Source organism: Phyllostomus hastatus, unplaced genomic scaffold, assembly GCF_019186645.2.
Source record: "Phyllostomus hastatus isolate PE091 unplaced genomic scaffold, TTU_PhHast_1.1 phas_scaffold_501, whole genome shotgun sequence".
In the NCBI taxonomy this organism is placed as follows: domain Eukaryota; kingdom Metazoa; phylum Chordata; class Mammalia; order Chiroptera; family Phyllostomidae; genus Phyllostomus; species Phyllostomus hastatus.
The window spans coordinates 23,585,867-23,606,002 of NW_025334033.1; the positions used below are offsets into that span (position 1 = coordinate 23,585,867).

Here is a 20,136-nt window from a genome sequence, read left to right on the forward strand (position 1 = left end):
CAGAGAAGCGGAACAAATCATCTACTTCATTCAAAGAATTTTAAAATTATATGTTTTAAATTGTACTCTCAAAAGTAATCACCCCACCTGTGATAATAACTAAAGAAAATGCAAATTAATTATTTATATTTACTAAAGTAGAAAAAAAAAATTATCACCAGGTAATGGTGGCAAGGTCAGAGCAAAACTGGTGCACTCATTCATACTGGGGTAAAAAAAACAACTTAAAACTTAAATGTTCCAAGTTAAAGGAGTGGCTATTAGACACAGAGAAAGCAGTTCGATATTAGTGTAAAACACAGATTACGAAGCTATTATATGGAAATATATAGAATTTTACATGGAATAAATAGCATGATAACTACTAAGTTATATATATATATGAAAAATAAAAATCAAAAAGGTCATCTTAGATGACAGGATTCTGGGCAACTATAACTTTAAAATATATTTTTTTAAGAATTCTGAGATTTCCACAGTGAGCTAGAAAAAAATACTTATTATTTAATACTTAGTTTATCTGAGTCATGTTTTAAAAATACTGGCTAAAGACCTGACTTTCGATGTCCTCTTTCTCTATATCTTCTATTGCTTCTGCCTCTATTAATTCATGAGCTCTCTTGTTTTCTTCTGCAGAAAGTGACTCCTTGGAATGCACAGTTTCTTCTTCATTTTCACCAAACTCTTCAGAGTCCTTTAGTTCATCATTTCCATCTTGTTCATGTGCCTCTTGACTCTCCAATTCACAGTCCTTTTAATGGTAAGAAAATTTGGTACAACTAGAGGCAAAGTAGTGCAGGCTAGCCACCAAACGTTTTTGGTAATTTACATCTCTACATGTTTTAAATTTTACCATATGTTGACATTATTCCCAAAGTCAAAGTTCAACCATTTTACTTTACATATTATATTAACTATGCCTTTAAAAATAGAGGGAGTCTAATACCAAGGTCACTAAACCACATATCTGAGTTACCGAATCTCTCGTACTAAACTACACATGAATTGGACTGCTACTAGAGATGCTCTCAAGTTCCAGTTATTTAATAGTTACCAATTGACACCCTAGGAGCTGTCCTAGAAGATACGGCTTCAAAGAAATGACTTGATTTCTCCATGTGCCATACTTTACTTAACTTCAAAGACCCTAGAGGTCATATGTTATAAGGTTTATTTCTAATTAATAATAAGGAATCCCAAATGTGATACAAATGTCTGTTCTTCAAAAGTGTGCAAACAATTAACTTAAATGTATTCGTTTTAAAATCTATTACTAGGCCACAATGCCAGTTAGGCAGAGGAGCATTGGTTGGGATTACATCTCTGAGGGAATGTCTGTTTGCCTTTCAAAGTTTATAGGTACACGGTAACTCCAGTAGAAACAAAGAAAGGCAGCAATCTGCTTGATTTCCTCTTTAACTACAGAAACAGGGTTGAAAGCAGTGAACATTCCTTCCTCCTTTCTTATAGTAAATCTAGCAGGTTTAAGAAAAGGTTTCTGAGTTAAAAAAGGAAACGGCAGGGACATGGCTACTAATCATTCATAGCTGAACTGCAGTGAGGGAAAAGAAATTTCTAAGGGGGCGTGCGAGAAAAGAAATATGATAGTTTTGGAATGTGGAGTTACCTGGGGAGCAGGGCCTCTCTCTGATGACCCGCCGCACCACATCTGAGTGAGGGAGCACAGGGGATTGAAAGAGGCGTAGTGATTGTATGTCATAGAGGAATGGGTGCAAATAAGGAAAAATCAAGTTTAGTCACCAAGAGAAATTCAGCTAAAGTGCCTAACACTGACCATTCTCCTCACTTAAAAAATGGAAGCAAGCCCTGTATTACTCATCCATCTAGGCAATAGGTTATACTGACCCACCCCTGCTAGGAATTCCAAACTCAAAATTACCAACTCTGGAAGACAAGGAAAGTATATTAACTTAATGTCTATCAAATATATTGCATATGCTGATACTCACAAAGTAAAAAAATATATAAAAAAGAAACTGAACATATATTTAAATAGGATCTTTAAAAAAGTTCTTGCTCTTCTAGACGGTATGCCCAAGTTCATTTAATAGTAACACAAAAGCATCCTTTGCAGCACATAGTAGAGACAGCACTATTATGCTGAATAGGACTATATATCTCCTTGTTAACATTTCAAATGACTATGTTTATGAACTGAAGAACTGAAAGTTAGACATTTATAAATTAAAAGGTTTTTTACTAAGTAATAATGTTTTTTCCAGATTATGGATACTTTTTGCTTAATCATGTACTCACTAGCAAAGACAGCTAGAGAAAAATAAGAATAAGGGAACAAACCTAAAGGAAAATATACCACAAGGAAAACAATACAGAGATTGAAGAACTCTCCAAGGATCAAACACAAGCTGATTTCAGGCATGCAATCTTCAATTTTAATGGATGCCTGGGAAAATATTGTCTAAAATTATCTGATTTCAGGGTTAACTCCTCAACCAAACAATTCTTTCTTCCTGTGCCTGCCCTCAAAGTGCAAAGTACAAAGTGTGATGTGTATGGTCTCTGTGTAACATGGGGAGCATAGGGACCTAGATGGGAGGAGAGATGGGCAGGTGAATGGACTCAGCATTTTTTGTGGTGGAGCATGCGGGCTCCAGAGATGTTAGGACAATATGGATTAACTATGTACAGGGAACAAAACACATAGGGGTACCTGTGTACACAACTTAAGAGGAACACTGCTCATGAAATAATTCCTACAAATGCCACACTACTTAGGACCTAATAATCAGTAAGTAGCTGATCACGCTTCAGTCAACTGAAAACAAAAAAACCTTAACTACGAGTAAAAAATACTTGGTATACAAAACTGCCACTACCCCAAATAAGATTACATACATTATTTTTCTGGCTGCTCAGTTTTAAATACATTCTTTTTTTAGCCAAAAGACCTGAATTATTTATCTTTAAAGCGCAAAACCATTTTGTTAATTTGATCTTTACTAAGTAGCAACACAACAGCAATTTTCTCTCTATTTTAAGGACACATTAATCTAGATTCTGTGTATTGTATACACAAGCTAATTGCAACGGGCAGATGAAAAGTAAATTATCAATACCTTTCATGGCAGTACCTTGTCAAGGAACTAACATATCAATTGTTCTGTAGCTCTTACTCTGGCCCCTATCTCAGATTTTTACTCAAAAATCCAGACAAACATTAGTTTTAGCTTTAGTCTCATTAAAGAAAGGTAAAGTTATTTACTATGTTTTTCAACTATGAAAATTAATGAGAATGACAATATTACATAAGTCTCTATATTTTACCTATATACTTCAGTAACGTTCAAGTAAAATGCATGAGTTCATCATGCAAAACGCTAGGCTCCAAGTAAACATCTTAACCTGGGTAATTAACACTTTACCTTGACAAAAGCATCATCTTCCACAGAAGCATCTCCACTCAACTCATCTGCTTCCTGTTTTTTACCTGTGAAAGAAGGAAAATGGGCTAACAACCAATACTTAATTACTTTAAGAGCAAAAAACATCCAGAAGTGCATCCCGTAGTACCAGTCTCTACTCCCAATCATCTGACAAAGCCAATGCTGACTACTTATAAGCTACCTGCCCACGGCTGCCCCAAACAAGAAAAGCTTTAACAATGTCATGCTGTTTCACTAAAATAAACTGTGCAAATAATCAATCCTACATATGAACCCATCATCGTAACGGACTTGACATATATAATACATTTTTCTTTCCACTACTCAAATTCCCTAGCATCAAATCTCCCAGAAGTAGCAGAACCTTTCAATGGTGTTCTACTAACTGTAGATACAACCAGATGTCTGATAGCTAAGTTCAAGAGTCATATCCCCCACCACCAAAGCCTTACCCTAAGTTCTCTTCAACAAGCTTTCTCTGAAATAAAACTCACACTTAATCTGTACCTTACAATCCATCAATTGATTATATATTGCCTTATATTCTTAAGTATATCTTGTTTCACCACTTAGAGAAAAAATTCATTTAGTACAGTGACTGCCTGTATGGTTATTTCATATTTCTCCAAATACCTACATACAAATAGTTCTGGGCCCCTAACATAATGATTGACTTAACTGATTTAGGCAAGTAGAAATTACTTCATAATGAAAACTGTTAACAGCTTCCAGATAGACCGTAGGCCTCCTCAACCCAACCCTCATCTTCAACTTTTAATTCACGGTTGAAACTTTAAAAATGTTCTTCATACCAAAAAAAAACAAACAAAATTTCCACAGAGCCAATACTAAAAGTTTGTTTTCCAACTAGTCCACAAAAACCTACTTAATAATCCATTAGAAATGCTGTTAAAAGCACAGCTCCTGGAAACTCACTATTTAAAAAAAAAAATCTTAATTCGCTTATTTTGAAGTGTGCATGAATATTCTTTCCTGGACCAATTTATCCCATCCTCTAAAAAGAACAGCCACATACCTATTCTCCAGCTGTGGAGACCTCAGGGTAGAGGGCTTGGCAGTGCAGTAACTATGTTAAAAAGTCAGGATCTCTCCCTTTCTCTAGCCTCTTCCAGGTATGTGAAAAACAAGATTAAAAAAGTGGGGATTTTTCTTTTACCCACTGAGGTAAAAGAGGGCCTGCCCCTGCCCCTGAGGATGTGTGTGAATCAAAAGAGAAAGTGTGGAGCTTAGTACACCATTCGCTTCCTATTTGGAATGTTGGTGTTCATATTTTAGGGAAAATATAAATTAGAAGTCACTATAAAAGTGACGACTAAGAAAGTCTGTTCATCAGAAAGTGTTTATTAATTTATTGAAAATTTTTATGAAGATGCTCTTTCCCCAAGGGTTGGGGGTACAGTACCAGGAGTAAAAGAGTGCACTAAAATTCACATTTAGAGAGAGTTCCAAATATAGAAACTTATAAATGTTACCTTTGGGGAGAAATAAGCTTTTTAAAAATATAGGAACCTTTCTACCCACTCCAACCTCAATAGGCACCACCAACTAACCCACAGATTATTTACTCCTTACTATTACAAACTACTTTATAATTTGCAAAGCACTTTTTAAAAAGCTCAATTGATTTTTCCAAGCACCCTATGGTAATGGGACAGGTACTCACAACTTTACAAAAGAGAAGGGAGACTGAGAGGTTAAATAGCTTTCCCAAAGCTAGTAAGTGGTGCTGTCAGAATGGAAGCCAAGGCTTCTCATTTCCAGTCCCAAATTCTTTCCACTACATCTTACTATGACCTACTTAAAAGACATTATTCTACTAAGGAGTGGTTAATTAACTCATTTTAAAGATATTATCTTTGAGATGGCAGCTCTCAGCAAGACAAACTATACACTATACACTATGCATGCTCCATGATGAATTGCACTTGCTTTCGTTTACTTTAAAGGAAAATCAAATTACGCTCCAGCAACAAAAACAGCAAAGAAACAGCAGTAGTCACTACCATTGCTTAACGTGCTTCCATAGTCCAGGTGCCAGGATAAGTGCTTTATGTACAGTAATGCATTTATTTTATCCTCGTATCTGAAACTATATCCCTATTTCACAAAAACAGGAAACTAATGCTGAAAAGTTACCACATTACAAAACTAGTAAAGGCAATGCTCTGATTTAAACCCAGGCCTATTTCTACTCCTCAAAACTCACAAAACCATTAGATCTTCAAGTACTAAAACAGGCCAGTTGTTAAAAAATGTTATCATTTACTGTACACAGAGGTCCTATAAGCCACATCTATAAAATTTTTAAATGTGAGACTGACAGAGATTACATAATTTGCCCCATGACAAACAGGCAACAAGAGGCAGAGGTACACAAGAAGGTCCAAAATCACTACCCTTGCTGTTTCAACAGCTCTACCACAGGAAAGCACCAGACATTTAATGTGTCATCAGCTTGGAAACATAAAAACCATAAGGACAGGTTTTGCATATATACAGTGATGAAACTGCAGTAATAACCTGACAGGCACACTAAACAATATAGCTTGGACTGCTTTCATAATCTGTAACTTTGGGCTTGTTTTACACATCTGGAATTAAAAACTATACTGAAATAATTCTTTTATGAAAAAAGTATCACCCTTCCCCCACACAAAAATATAAATCATATTTTAAAAAGCTATGATGTTCGCCATCCGGCCTACAGCCTAGGTACTATGCAGTGTAACAAGCAGATACTCAGGTATTATGTATTTCCTGACTGACAAGAGTTTTAAGTCCAAAGCTAGATGCTAGTAGTAAACAAGGTCTGGATTTCTATTCAGTACTCAATAAAACAAAGAGGTGACGTGCCTCTTTGGCTTGGTGTGCCTCCCTATCCTGTCAGTATGTACTGTAAACTCCCAACTTTTATATGGTACAAAGTACATCTACGGATTCCTAGCTTTTATGTCACAGATGAGAAATAAAAAAGAAAAACCAAATCCCCCTTAAATTCCAACAAGAAACACATTAGGCACATTTTTGTGTAGTGAGTAACCATTTTAATCCCTATCTCCCATTTAAGCTTGTGCTATGAAAGCTCTAACCAAATAATCTTTTGTCCTTCCAGGAATTTGTCATGTGCTGCAATAAATGTGAACTGGTCCAAAGGACAGTAGCACGACCAGGATGAGGGAGCTGACAAAGTTTCATGTAGTTACACCCTACTTTAATACTTGAGGAACAAAACTAGAAAGTAAACTGAGCGGTAAAGATATTCTTAAAAACAAAAATGCCCTGGCTGGTGTGGCTCAGTGGATTGAGTGCTAGACTGCACATCAAGGGATCGCCAGTTTGATTCCCAGTCAGGGCACATGCCTGGGTTGTGGGCCAGGTCCCCAGTTGGGAGCATACAAGAGGCAACCACATATTGCTGTTTCTCTCCCTGCCTTTCTCCTCTCTAAAAGTAAATAAATAAAATCTTAAAATAAAAAAGGAAGCAAAATGAACTTATCACACCTTACTATCATAGCAGTACCATATCAGTATTTTGAAATTACATAAAATACACTGGAGTTTGTCTGCATGATTTTAGGGTCTAAAGTAAAATGGCAAGGTAAAAATGTATACAACCACGGGAGGATGACACTAGAAACATCTCCTTATCTACGCAACTTAAATCTGTGTAGGTCCACAAATCCTTAAGGAAACTGCTGGGGCCAGACATGCTTTGGGACAAAGAATTTTCAGATTTTAGAAGAGTACAATGGTATATATACACCATTAATTAATCTCAACTTCCAAGGGGCTTCTGAAGTGTCTTTCAATCATTTACAGAAATATTTGTGCAATGAAATAGATGCAGATTCACACCAAATGGGATAAATCAAGAATATAAATAGCCTTAATTTTGCCACCAAACTTAAGAAAAAACTTCGTTTCCAGAACTTTTGTATTTCATAACTGTGCTTAAAGGATTCTGGATTGGCCCCAGAGAGGTGGCTTGGTTGGTTCGAGTGTCAACACAATATGCCAAGGTTGTGGGTTCAATCCCCAGTCAGGACACATAGAAGAATGAACCAATGAGCGCTCCTGTAAATGGAACAACAAATTGTTGCACTTCTCCTTCTCTCTCTCCCCCCCAACCTGTCCCTCCCTAAAATAAAAACAAATTTTTTTAAGTTTTTAAAAAAAGGATTCTGGATTATAAATTGGTTTCCTCCTCCAAAGGCAAATTGGTCCTTAAAAGTTTGTGATTTTCCTTTTCAAGTTCAAAAATATCTCCAAAGCAAAGCAAAACAAAACAAAAACCCCTTAATTGAGTAGAATTTTGCCAAAAAAACATGGCTTGAGTAACTTTCCCCCTTCAACAGTTACATAAACTATGAAATGTAGAAAATATTTAGTCATAAAATTTCTATTGGAGATGGGGGGAAGATTCAGAGTTTAAGCCAAACTGAGGAACATTTAATGTGTCCAGGAACAACCTCTCCTCAACTGCGTGCAATATCTTAAAATAATCACAGACTGTGCCTTGTGTTAATTGTTTACATATGCGCTTCAGCCTCTTTATTAAACCAATATTTTACTAATGAAGTCATTTTTCTGAAAGGCCCTGCACACCGTCTTATACACAGCAGTCACCCAACAGGTCACTGTATTATATTTGAGTCTACTACAAAGACAAATCACACTCATCATATAATAAATCTGAAAAAAAAAAAAAACAAAAGTATGCTTTAAAAAATCTCTAGTTTTGTCATCTAAAGACAGCTAACCTAAACACACACACACACACACACACACACGTGAATACACACACAGGATATTTTAAAAGGCAACACAAATGTACTTTTCTATTCTATCAATGAAAAGAAAATACTCCTGCTTAACAGCACTGCTGTTAAGAATCAAATAAAGCAATGTGAACAATTTTTGAAAACTGTAAAACATACGAAATAATTTGCAAACTAACAGGCAGAAATGAATGGAAATGATGCTGAGTTTCAAGCTCAAGTCTAGAGTCAGGGGTTCTTAACTCTATCTGCATGAGAATCCCTGGAGAACTTTCAGAAACTACTCGTGCCTGGACCCCCAATGGAGCAACTGAAACCAAATTTCTGGGAGGAGGCAGGAGCCTGGTATATGTATTTTTAAAAACACAAATGACTCTAAGGTAGATTGAGAACCACGATGTGTGAGCATAAATAACTGAAGAAGCTAGAGTGAGAAGATTAGAGGAAAGTTGTTTTCAGATTCTCCAGACTAGAGAAAATGTAAACTCTACCTACCTTTAACAAAATACTATATATTATGTGAACCCATTTTAGTTGTTGAAAAGGAAAAAAAAGGTCCTTAAACATAAACCTGTAAGACATGCACATGTACATATACAACAAATTCAGGGTGGTGGAATTAAGGCAATTTTCATTTTTTGTACTTCTCTGTATTACCTTATTTTTTAAATGAAAACATTTCACTTTTTATTATCTGGAAAACAGCACAGTAGAGCGAGATGCAAAGTACTAATCCAGGGTGGCAGGACTGTAATGCAAGGCTAACTCCTGGAACTGCACAACACTGAGTTCCCCTTATTGCAGAATGTGAGAACTATAGTACAGTTGATTAAATGAATTAGTAAATTCCACAATTAAAACCTAAGCCATTGCACAACTTCTTCATTAAAGTGCTTTCTGATGCAATCAACTAATAATGATTTCTTTTCCTCTAATTCCTGGACAATTTATAGTTTTTTGACATACAATCTGAAGTCCTCTACTCCTAATTCAGAATGCCTCAACAAGGAATGACTTGGAAGAACCACAATGTCTTAAAGTACTAGAAAATTTTACCTGAAAACAAAAAGTAATAAAAAAACTTATCTACCTTGACACACACCATATTTCATACAATAGCTTAATGATAACAGCTTCATGATAAATATAATTCACTGTATACAACTGCACAAGGCAAATATGTGTTTTAATGGCTGAGGTAAAATGGTCTGATTTTGTAAAATGAAAATGACATACATGCCCTGACTGGTATAGTTCAGTTGGTCGCATGTGGTCCTGCAAAGCAAAAGGTTGCTGGTTCAATTCCCGGTCAGGACACATGCCTTGGTTGTGGCCCAATCTCCAGTGGGGATGCATGTGAGAGGTAACAATCAACATTTCTCTTACACTTTGATGTTTCTCTCCCTCTCCCTCCCTTTCTCTGTCTCAAAGAATAAAAAAAATAAAATCTTAAAAAAAAAATGACATATACAACCTCTGAGGCTGAACAATATTCCAGCAAAAGTTATGAGTCTTTCCACTACAGCCAAGAACTTGGTGAGGAATAAAAAGATAGTACAATGATTTACATGTTCTAAAAGTAAATATACTTTGCAAATAACAAAGTTTAAAGAGAAGTCACTAGTGCTGCTGAGAAATAGTAAACACTACTAATCTCTGATATACAGGCTTTCTACAAAGAAATATGCAATTATATAAGGCCAAATAGAGTTATTTTTAAAAGCAATTGTGAAGAAACCCGCCATATGGCCCTCAGTAATCATGCAACATATATTTTTCTGAGCACCTATTATGCGCCAAGCACTATGGTAGGCATTACAGAGACTAGTGTCAATAAAAGACTAGGTCAAAGCATCTAGTCTAGTGGGCACCCCAAAAATATCCGACAATTCTGTCCCCAAAGACCTTCTCAATGTCACATTTTGATTAAATTTTCCTTAACATCCAAACATAATGCAGTTAAAAAAAACAAAAAAGGGCAAGAGTTACAGTATACTATGATAATGTGTTATATTAAATGCATCTTATGTGGTTGATTATATTATTATTTGACATAAATTTTAGAAAGCTTTACCCAGTACACATGTAATTAATTATATTGCCTGTGGTACTGTTCACACAAAATTAGACAGATGTTTAGATAAACCTATTACCCTAAATTATACTTTTTCTATAGAGGAAAAACCAGATTTTATATAGCAATTTTAATCTTTTTTTAAGCCTGCATGTATTATTACAAGTGAGTGTCAACATTAGTTAGTACTGAATTACATACAGGGTCTGTCACATATAATGCTCCTTTTTTATTACAAAATCCTTTATTACAGGATCATAAGCACATTATTCTGTAATAAATAACACACTCAAGCACACCATATGACATTTTAGGTGAAATGTTCAAATTATTGTCCATCTAGGGCAACGCATCCACATATCCTACCAACCCCACTCAGGCAAGACTTACTTCTGCTGGACCCCATACAATTCTGAATATGGTACTGATTAACCACACAAAATAACTTCAGCTAAAGTTTAGAAGTGACTCTCAAGTCTGAAAATCCAAAAGAATATAATATGACACTGTCAGGTGAGCCAAAAGAAACTTTAAATCTATAATCTCTAAAACAAGCTAATGAGTTAGCTCTACCTGTTTAACTGCTTTCTTAACACACACCCAAATAATATGATAATAAATCTCACTGGTGAAGCTTTCTTCTGGGTTACTTATTAAAAGCTCACAGCAAAGAGAATATAGGACTCAGAAGAGGACCCCAGAGTATTTGAGATCTCACTGCCTGGCATATGTTGTCAGTCTGGCTCAAATAAACTTTTATTAAAAAAGGGCAGAGGGGCAGGACACAAACTGAGGTACAAACTGTTTCACCAAATTAAATGTATGCAAACAGGTTTTATAAATGTTGATCATAAGTATTATAACCCACAGCATTATCAACTTTATAAGTTTGTTGCTTATAAAACTGCATTTTTTAACAGTCTACAGCATACTAAGAATGAAAATTCCTTTTCCTTTATCTGTCCAAACATAATCATTTTAACACAAATTTTTAAAAGAAATAGTGAAGCAGCATTTATAAGAAAATGTGCTTTATATTTCACCTAAGTAATTTTTCCAAACTCATGAAGCTTCTCTCTTGTTTTCTTAACATCATTTAACTTCTATCAAAAGATTTCTTTTCCTGACAAGCTACTACATGTGTCTTGCTGATGTCTGCCTGACTGACTCCAGGTCATTAATCCCTTCCTTTGCTCTTTTCCTTTTCTAATAATCTATCCTATACTAGTTGAGGGTTTAAGTTTTCCTGTTCTTTCCTTATATACCTAGTTTAGCTGAACAGAAAGCACTTTTCCTCTGGCTCTTACCTATACATAATTATTAAATTTCAGAACTATAAAAGAACTTTACAGATAAATTAGTAAAATGTCCCAACTTTACAAAAAAGAGAACAGACCTATTGAAGGAAAAGTGCTATGACCAAGATGACATTATGTTCAAGGTAGGTACTGCTAAGTGAAATAAGATTTGGCAAAAAGTACCAGTACTTAATGTAGTAATTTGGCAACTAGACTGAAAACCTGACATCACATTAATATTTAATTTCTTGAGTCCTTGGTTTTCAAAATCCATTAACATTGATATTTTAAGAAGTTTTCCTATTCAAATTTGATTTCTAAAAATTGTTTTTAAAGTTCTTAAAGTTGAAAATAATTTTACTTACAAACATCTTAATTGTAAATTAACTCAAACTAAGTTTATAGTTTGGGATTTACATTATGTTCTTTGCAACTCGTACAATTTTCAGAACAATGATAAATGAATTCAAGGAGACAAAGACTATACGTGTCCCAGAATGAATCTCAGAAATCTGAGTACAGAATCTGAGTACAGTAGTAGCCTGCTAGAGACAAATGACTGTTACAACTATTAACTGAAGGCCACAAAACACCTTAACATCAGAGTTATGGAAAAATTAAAATTCAAGTATCCTTATAATTTCTATGAAAGAAAAAATTAACATACTGATTTTATAGCTATACTGAAAAACTTAAAATTTTATAAGATTTATTGTATTAGTTTTATTAGTTTTATTTATAAGCTAAATTTATTCTAAGGGTAAGGTACTGAAATGGGCTATGCAGAGAAATTAAAAGTAGGTGACAATGAATATATCAAAGGATGTTTATTTTAGATATTAACATCAAAAATCAGCTCAAATAATTTGAGACTGTGATTAATACATAGTATCTGCCAAACTATTACAATGTGCTACATAAGTGATGAGTCAAAATCACTCTAAGAAATTACTATAAGAAACATACTTAATTCCTGATGCACTTATTTCTGAATTGTTTACCCTTCATTTTGAAATAGCCTCTGGCTTGCCAGCAGAGGTTCCTCAGAACAAGCTTCTCTAAACACAGGGAAATGTGTATCCCTCAAAGTGTTACATATGGAGTCGGTGTTACATTTAAAGCCAAGATCTTCAGGGTAATTTGTTACTTCTCTAAGCTCCATTTCCACCTCTGCCATTCCCACCATGCCACCCAGAAAACGCTTCTTAGCCCTTTTCAATTTCCTTTGGCACAAATACGGGACTCTTAGAGACCTATGAAGACCCAAATAGTGAGATGGCATCAAGATCTGCCTAGACCTAGTATCTACACAGATTGCTTAAAATCTAATTTTAATATTCCCTTCTTTTCAACGTAAACCCATTTAGTCATTTTACTCTAGTTACAATCAGGTCTATGGCAGACAGAGTAGCAACTGAATCACTTAAAGCAGTAAAGTTAGGTACCAGGATCTAGGATGCAGGCACCCACATCATAGTTACTCTCTGCCACTGTCCTTATGGAACAGCTGAAAAAAGTTGTAATTATGTATTCAAGTAAAAGATTTCACTTACCAGAACCTTCTAAAAATATCTAAGTCCCAAAATGTTTATTTAAAACCACTTTTACCTATTCACTAAATCACCATATTTTAAATATATTCTGGCCTAGCTGAAAAATTATAAAATAAAAATCTTTAAGATATCCCTATAACTTAAAAGTTTTTTTAAAGCTAACTAATCGTGGATTTTCCTTACTTTGTTAGTGTGATTGGTGAGATCTTTTAAAATTTCACTGAAAATTAGAATGTATAATGTAATAGCAAAAATGCAAATTAAGTTCACCAACTCAAACAAAATACTAAACATAAAGGTTATAGAATTTTAATATACTAGAGAAAACAGCAAAGAGCCAAAGTGAAAGATTTGGTAGGAATTCCTTCAATACTCTGCCAATTGTGGGGCAAGGTAGATATGTATTAATTCTGTATTTTATTCTTTAGGTCTTCACAGTATGAACGAAGAAACATTAATGAAACTTGACATAATTTTTTCGGAAGCGAAAAAGAACTGGTCTCAGTTTCAGGTCAGCTTCAGCCAATCTTAAGGGCTACAAGTCACCCAGAGCCTGGCAACAGGAACTTTTCTTCCTTGACCCATGAAGGCAGAGTGCCAGAGGGAAATAGCAAAGAGTAGCACTATATAAACAGGGCAAGTAGCACAAGAGCAGAGGCAAGTTATATAACCAAAATATATTTTAAAATATGTTTATAACTCGTAACAACCTTTGCCTTTGGTTGGTTTCTTGTTTGGAGTATCAGTTGAAACAGTTAATTCAATATTATCTGGATCGCCTCCTTCCTCTTCAATAGCCTACATTAGAAAGAGAAGTTAATATGCTACACAATCTAGCTAAACTTATTTTATAAAAACGAAATGAAAAAAAATCAGCAAACCTCAAGCCTCAAGACATTACAATTGCCAGTCATTTCATAAACCGACTTCAAAAGCAGCAATTAAACTACACGAGTAAGAGAAACTTTCAGGAGGAAATACTAGCTATCGAAATCACATGGAGTTTTAAATTCTACCGAGGTGTGATAGTTCAATTATACTGAACAAAAGTCTAAATATTCTCAATTGCAAAAAGTTGCTTGCTAAGATAATAAATAACTAAAGGGAGATTTCCTGATTTCCATAATGCAAACTTATTTCTCCTCTACTACAATTCCAACGCTCAAATAAACAGAAAGATAATCAGGGATGAAAAAGCAGATTATTGAGCTGATGCAAACACTGAAATTCCAGCGGAAAACAAACCCTTTCTCTTACCCACCCATCAACTTCCACTACCAATCCCTCCCCAAGATGGGGAGGAAACGGTTGGGCACAATTAAACGGTAACTTAGCAGAAGTCACCAAAGTAACTAGCCCCCTCCGAGGACAAGAAATGCACGCGCTCACCATCTCTAAAGGCTTGGGACCGAGCGCCTCCCGGGTCTACACGATCGCCCAATCGCCCTTGGGAGGCCGCGCCAGCCGGCCACAGCCCTCGCAGCCTGGTGGGGACGTCCCAGAGGAGGTAGGGAAGCGTTCGGCTGCACCGGTCGATCCCGGGCGGCTCGCGGGCGAGTCGCAGGCCCTGCCCGGCCCACGAGGGCGGGGGCGCTGCAGGAGGGTCCTCGTCCACCCCGCAAGCGCGGGGGCCCCGCCCGGAGGCTTCTCACCGACTGTCCCGTGTGCCCAGGCGGCTGCGAACTGCTGGGGCTGCGGCGCAAGGTGGGGCTCCAAGGCGCGGCCTAAGCTCTCCTTCCCAGACCTCACCGGCCTCACCTGCTTGAGTCGGGAGATGAGTACAGTCTTGACTCCAGTGATGTCTAAGTTCCGCCGCTTCAGCTCGGACTTAAGATCGATAACCCGCAGATCGGTGATCTTTTTACATTCAGCCTGACCCGAGGCAGGCGAGGCTGCCACAGCACCAGTAGCGGCAGCCATTTTAGAAGAGCAGCGCGCTGCCGAGGCAGCAAGTGAGCTGCAGGGCGGCGGCAGCAGCGCCAGCTTCGACCTAAGCCTGGGCGACAGCCCGAGCCTCTCAGCGCTGTGCACAATGAGCCGCTGGCTCCGCCCCCTTTCCACCACCCCAGCGCAACCTGCAACCCTGACCGGCACCCGGATGACAGGCGCGCGTGCGCACTGGCAGGGGTCCCAGGGCAGGGGCTGGGCTCCCTCCGCCTAGAGGGCGGCCACCTGGGCGGTGAGTCCTCTTCCGCGTGTTGGAAGGTCAAGCTGGCTCGTCCAACCACACCAACGTCCGTCCGCTTCGTTGCCGTTCCCTCTCAGCTGCTTTAGCCATTTTCTGGCAGCGTCTCCAATCTTGTGCAACAGCAGTGTGTTTGCATGACACACGGCATAGACTGTTCGCGGGTTACTCAACACAGACTGAGGAACCTCTTCCAGGGAAATACTTTATCAGTTCTTCTGCATAATCTAAAAAATGTGGCTGGTGTGCATTAATGAACTAGGTTTGCCGAGTTCCATAGAGAAGGCCGGAAAGAAATCCTAGGACTGTTACAATAATACAAAAAGTGTAAAGGGCTATAAACGTTGTAAAAATATTAATAGGGCTGGCCTGTGGGACGTGCCCCACTACCTATCTCAGGGGAAACCATGCCTCCACCCAAAGGAGGCATAGTTTATCCTAGGGCTACCCTGCTCACTGAAGAACAGGACAACTTTCCAGTGCACTGGCCTCAACTGGCCATCCACTCTGGTGGACGTGATGGCTCAACATGAAATGATTGCTGAATGAGGAGTTTCATAAGTACATCATTACCATTCTTATATACCGTGTACACTGCTTTGCCCTCCCCCCAAACTTCGGGACCCCGGGAACCACAATCTTCTTATGGGCGACTGGCCTGTGCAAAAGTGAGTACCTATTTGTAACTTTAGCCAGTATTATTTAATCACCAAAGCATAAGCATTTATGAAATAAGACTATAAATTCCATAAACTGAGTATGACACATAATTAACTATACTGGCATTTTCTTGGTTTTAAAATTTAAATTGATGAGGTCTGTCTCACTTTACAGTGCTTTTTTTTTGATTGACTAATTAGATCAAAAGAAAAAACGACATTATAACCTGACATCCGGGTAGTTCTTTGTGGTTTATGGTCCACTCTGACATGCAATAACCCACTAGATCTTTCCGGACTCAGTGAGGTAAAGTTCTGGGAGGCTTAGGGAGATTAAATGTATTGTTCAGGTAGCTGGTAGGTATGTGGACGAACTGGTGATCTAATCCTGGTTTCCTGATTCCTAGCTCTGTCTAGCTGTCTCTATGCAGTCATAGAATTTCAGAATTCAAAGGTTCTTCAGAAATCTTCTGGCACAATCCTCCATCTTTTTTTTTTCTTTTTTTAGGAACATGTGTCCATCTTTTCTTTTTAAAGTGTATTAAGATTTTAAGAAATATATCTAGGGACCCACATCTTGTCACTAAACCTCAGATCTCATTCTGGTGTCCTTCCTACTCAGTCACCATATTCTCACCTTCTGTGAAGCTTTTAAAAAAAGGTTATATACTAAACTAAAGCCAGTATTATATTTAAAGTGAATGAGGCCTTGGTGGGTGCAGCTCAGTGCATTGAGTGCTGGCCTGTGAACCAAAACGTCCGCAGCTGTATTGCCAGGTCCCCCGTAGGGTGTGTTTCAGAGGCAACCAATCAGTGTATCTCTCACACATTGATGTTTCTTTCCCTCTCTTCCTTCTCTCTTTTAGAGAGAAGGGAACTTCTCTCTAAAAATAAATAAAAATTAAAATCTTAAAAATAAGTAAATAAAGTGAATGAGGTTTTCTTTGTCTAAATGTTACAGAACAAGGGGAGCCTGGGACAATATCCTATTACCCAAAGGAACCCCCCAGGTTCATTATGTTTGCTGCCAGAGGAAAGACGTCTCTCAATGCCAGAGATTCGTGAAAAGGAAAGGAAATGTTTATTTAATGCTATACAGACTTAAAGTAGTGACCTAATGTCTTTATCAAAATCCCAAAGTCCCTTAAAACACCCACAAACACACACAGTCCTTCCTTCCCCCTTTGCCCAGTCTGGGGTACCGTATCTCAGAAAAAGAAATAGAAGTCCGTGGCTCAGGCAGCTCCCGGTTCTTCCCAGTAATCCGTCTCGGTGGGTAGGCCTCCCTCAGTTCCTGGCACCATCAGCTGTGTCGCCGGGATCTCTGCTAAAGCCGGGTGGTGGTTCCCCCTTCTGAAGCTGCGGGGGTCCCCACTCTGGCAAAGCCGTGTGGCTCTCTCTCCACTGCCCCAGCCACGTGGTCCTCTCTGCACAATGGCTGCGGGAGTCTCCATTCTGCCAAAGCCGCGTGGTTCTCCCTGCTCAATGGTTGCAAGGAGGGGGGCATCACCACTCTGCCAAAGCTGAGTGGCGGTTCTCTGCTAAAGCCACATGGTGATTCTCTCTCGCAGGGCTGCGGGAGTCCCCACTCTGCTAAAGACCGAGTGGTTCTCTCTCCACTGCCGCAGCCATGTGATTCTCCCCACAATGGCTGCCGCGTCTGGGTTTAAAATCCCTGCATCTGGGTTTAAATCCCCGTGCCAACCCTCCACTGCAGCCTCATTTCCAACTCCTCCTACAATCAATTACAACCTGCCAGCATTCTCAAAGCCTTCCAGCTTCACTGGGCTGCCCTCTTGAGTCTGGGCAGGCGTAGCCCCATGTCCTGGAGCCAATCTTCTCCAAGCTCCCGTGCAGGCGCTGTAACTCAGGGGACCTGCCCCCCAGTTACGTCTTGGTGGAGAAGTTACTTCCATTCCCCTGGCTCAGAGCAGGGCTACAGCTATTTAACATATCTAAGCAACCAGTTGAAGGTTATAGATGTGTTAAATGACCACACCAGAGGTTAGCTGAAAAGCTGTTGCTATGCAAAACAGCTCTCAAAGGCCCTGCTCCAGTGTTTCTTCCCCAACACACACCTGCGGGTGGGGGCAGTGAGGACTATCCTAATCTTTCCTGAACACCTTGAGTTCTGGACCCCATTCCAAATCCCTGTTTGGGGTCTCCCTCTTGGCTGCACCCTGTTACATAAATAATCCATTAATGGAGGTATATTAAAACAGAGATCTGGCCCTGTCAGGTGGGTCAGTTGGTTGAGCTTCACCCTGTACACCAAAAAACTGTGGGTTTGATTCCAGGTCAGGGCACATACCTAGTTTACCAATTCCATCCCCAGTCAGGGTTTGTGCAAGAGACAAACCTATGGATGTTTCCCTCTCCCTTTCTCTTTCTCTAAAAATCAATAAACATATGTGTGCCCTCTCATATGATACACTTGAAAAGAACACATCACCTGCCAAAAATGCCGAGAAGTTTCCTGAATCTCGTAAGCAAACAGTCAGACAAATCCAATTGTAGGACATTCTACAAAGTATGTGGTCTGGAGTCTTCAAAAAAAGCAAAATCATAAAAGTGTTAAAAAACAAAAATTCAATCAAGTAAATTTGAATATCTAATTGTCTTTATTGAGCAATCACAAATCTGGTAGCATTCCATCCAACAAGTAGAGAGTTACTCAGAGAAACTTTACAAATGGAAGGATTTAATAGGCAGAAAATGGGTGCAGCTAGAAAGCTATTAGCAAAAGAAAGAAAGAAAGAAAGAAAGAAAGAAAGAGAAAGAAAGAAAGAAGGAAAGAAAGAAAGAAGGAAAGAAAGAAAAAGAAAGAATTCTTTCAGGCAAGCTTGCCTTCCCCTTAGGGGGTTATTTATCAAACAGATTGCCTAAACTCCCTTTGAGAGATAGAGAAGACCCTCAAGACAGATCACCTCATTGGTATTGACCAGAAAATTACCAATTTACCTATTAAGGTTACTTTCCTGGAGAACGTTGAAACTGCAGTTAGGTGAGGTATTAAGTCTGGGTTTGCCCTTAAGTACAAGTGAGTCCATCCTGGACCTGAATTGTGTGGACTTCAGTAATTTTTCTGGGACAAATGCCCAGGAGCATGAGTGCTATGTGAAAAACAAAAGGTTGATATCCCTAATATAAAAAGAGCTTCTGAAAGTGTTACAGAACACAACAAGGGGGGGCCTGGGACAATATACTATTATTGAAAGAAGGCCCCGGGTCCGTTGTGTCCGCCGCCCTAGGAAAGATGTCTCTCAATGACAGAGATTTGTGAAAAGGAAAGGAAATGTTTATTTAATGCTATACAGACTTCAAGTAGTGACCTAGTGTCTTCATCAAAAATCCTAAAGTCCCTTAAAACACCCACAAACAGACACAGTCCTTCCTTCCTTCCCCCTTTGCCCAGTCTGGGGTACCATATCTCAGGAAAGGAAATAGAAGTCCATGGCTCAGGCAGTCCTCTGGTTCTTCCCAGTTAGTCCTCCATCTCGACTGGGAGACCTCCCTGGGTTCCCAGCACCCTCAGCTGAGTCGCCAGGATCTCTGCTAAAACCAGGTGGTGGTTCCCCTTCTAAAGCTGTGGGGGTCCCCACTCTGTCCAGGCCTCGTGGTTCTCCCTCTCTCAGGGATGTGGGAGTTTTCACTCTGTCAAGGCTGCGTGGTTCTCTCTCCTAAAGCAGCACAGTTCTCCCTCTCAGGGCTGCGCATGGCTCTCCTTCCTAAAGCAGCATGGTTCTCCCCCCTAATGGCCGCCAAGTCTGGGTTTTAAATCCCCGCCGCCAATCTTCCTCTGCAGCCTCATTTCCGACTCCTCCCACACTCGGCTTCACTTGCCAGAATTCGTATCCTTCCAGCTTTACTGGGCTGCCATCATGAGTCTGGGCAGGTGTGGCCCCCATGTCCTGGAGCCAATCTTCTCCGAGCTCCCACGCAGGCGCTGTAGCTTGGGGGATCTGCCCCCAGTCATGTCTTGGTGGGGAAGTTACTTCCATTCCCCTGGCTCAGAGATGATCACAGCTATTTAACCTATCTATGCGACCAGCCAAAGGCTATAGATATGTTAAATGACCACGCCAGAGGGTAGCTGCAAGGCTGTTGCTATGCAAAACAGCTCTCAGTGGCCCTGCTCCATTT

The 20,136-nt window shown here is 38.9% G+C and overlaps 1 protein-coding gene across 6 annotated transcripts in view; it reads right to left on the bottom strand.

The window, feature by feature from the left end:
- The window catches only part of SLTM (SAFB like transcription modulator), a 47,396-nt gene extending 32,194 nt beyond the window's left edge, over nucleotides 1-15,202 (bottom strand). For 2 of the 6 annotated variants that reach the window (XM_045822695.1, XM_045822693.1), the window contains exons 1-5: nucleotides 14,908-15,202; nucleotides 13,860-13,947; nucleotides 3,405-3,469; nucleotides 1,628-1,669; nucleotides 554-751 (exon numbers count right to left, since the gene is read on the bottom strand). In XM_045822695.1, the coding sequence (XP_045678651.1) occupies nucleotides 554-751; nucleotides 1,628-1,669; nucleotides 3,405-3,469; nucleotides 13,860-13,947; nucleotides 14,908-15,069 (555 nt within the window). In that variant the 5' untranslated portion in view covers nucleotides 15,070-15,202. Of the gene's footprint in view, nucleotides 1-553; nucleotides 752-1,627; nucleotides 1,670-3,404; nucleotides 3,470-13,859; nucleotides 13,948-14,538; nucleotides 14,882-14,907 lie in introns of those variants that run through there. The other 4 variants (XM_045822696.1, XM_045822694.1, XM_045822698.1 and 1 more) reach the window with 3 other exon arrangements.
- Between the last annotated feature and the right edge of the window lie 4,934 nt (nucleotides 15,203-20,136).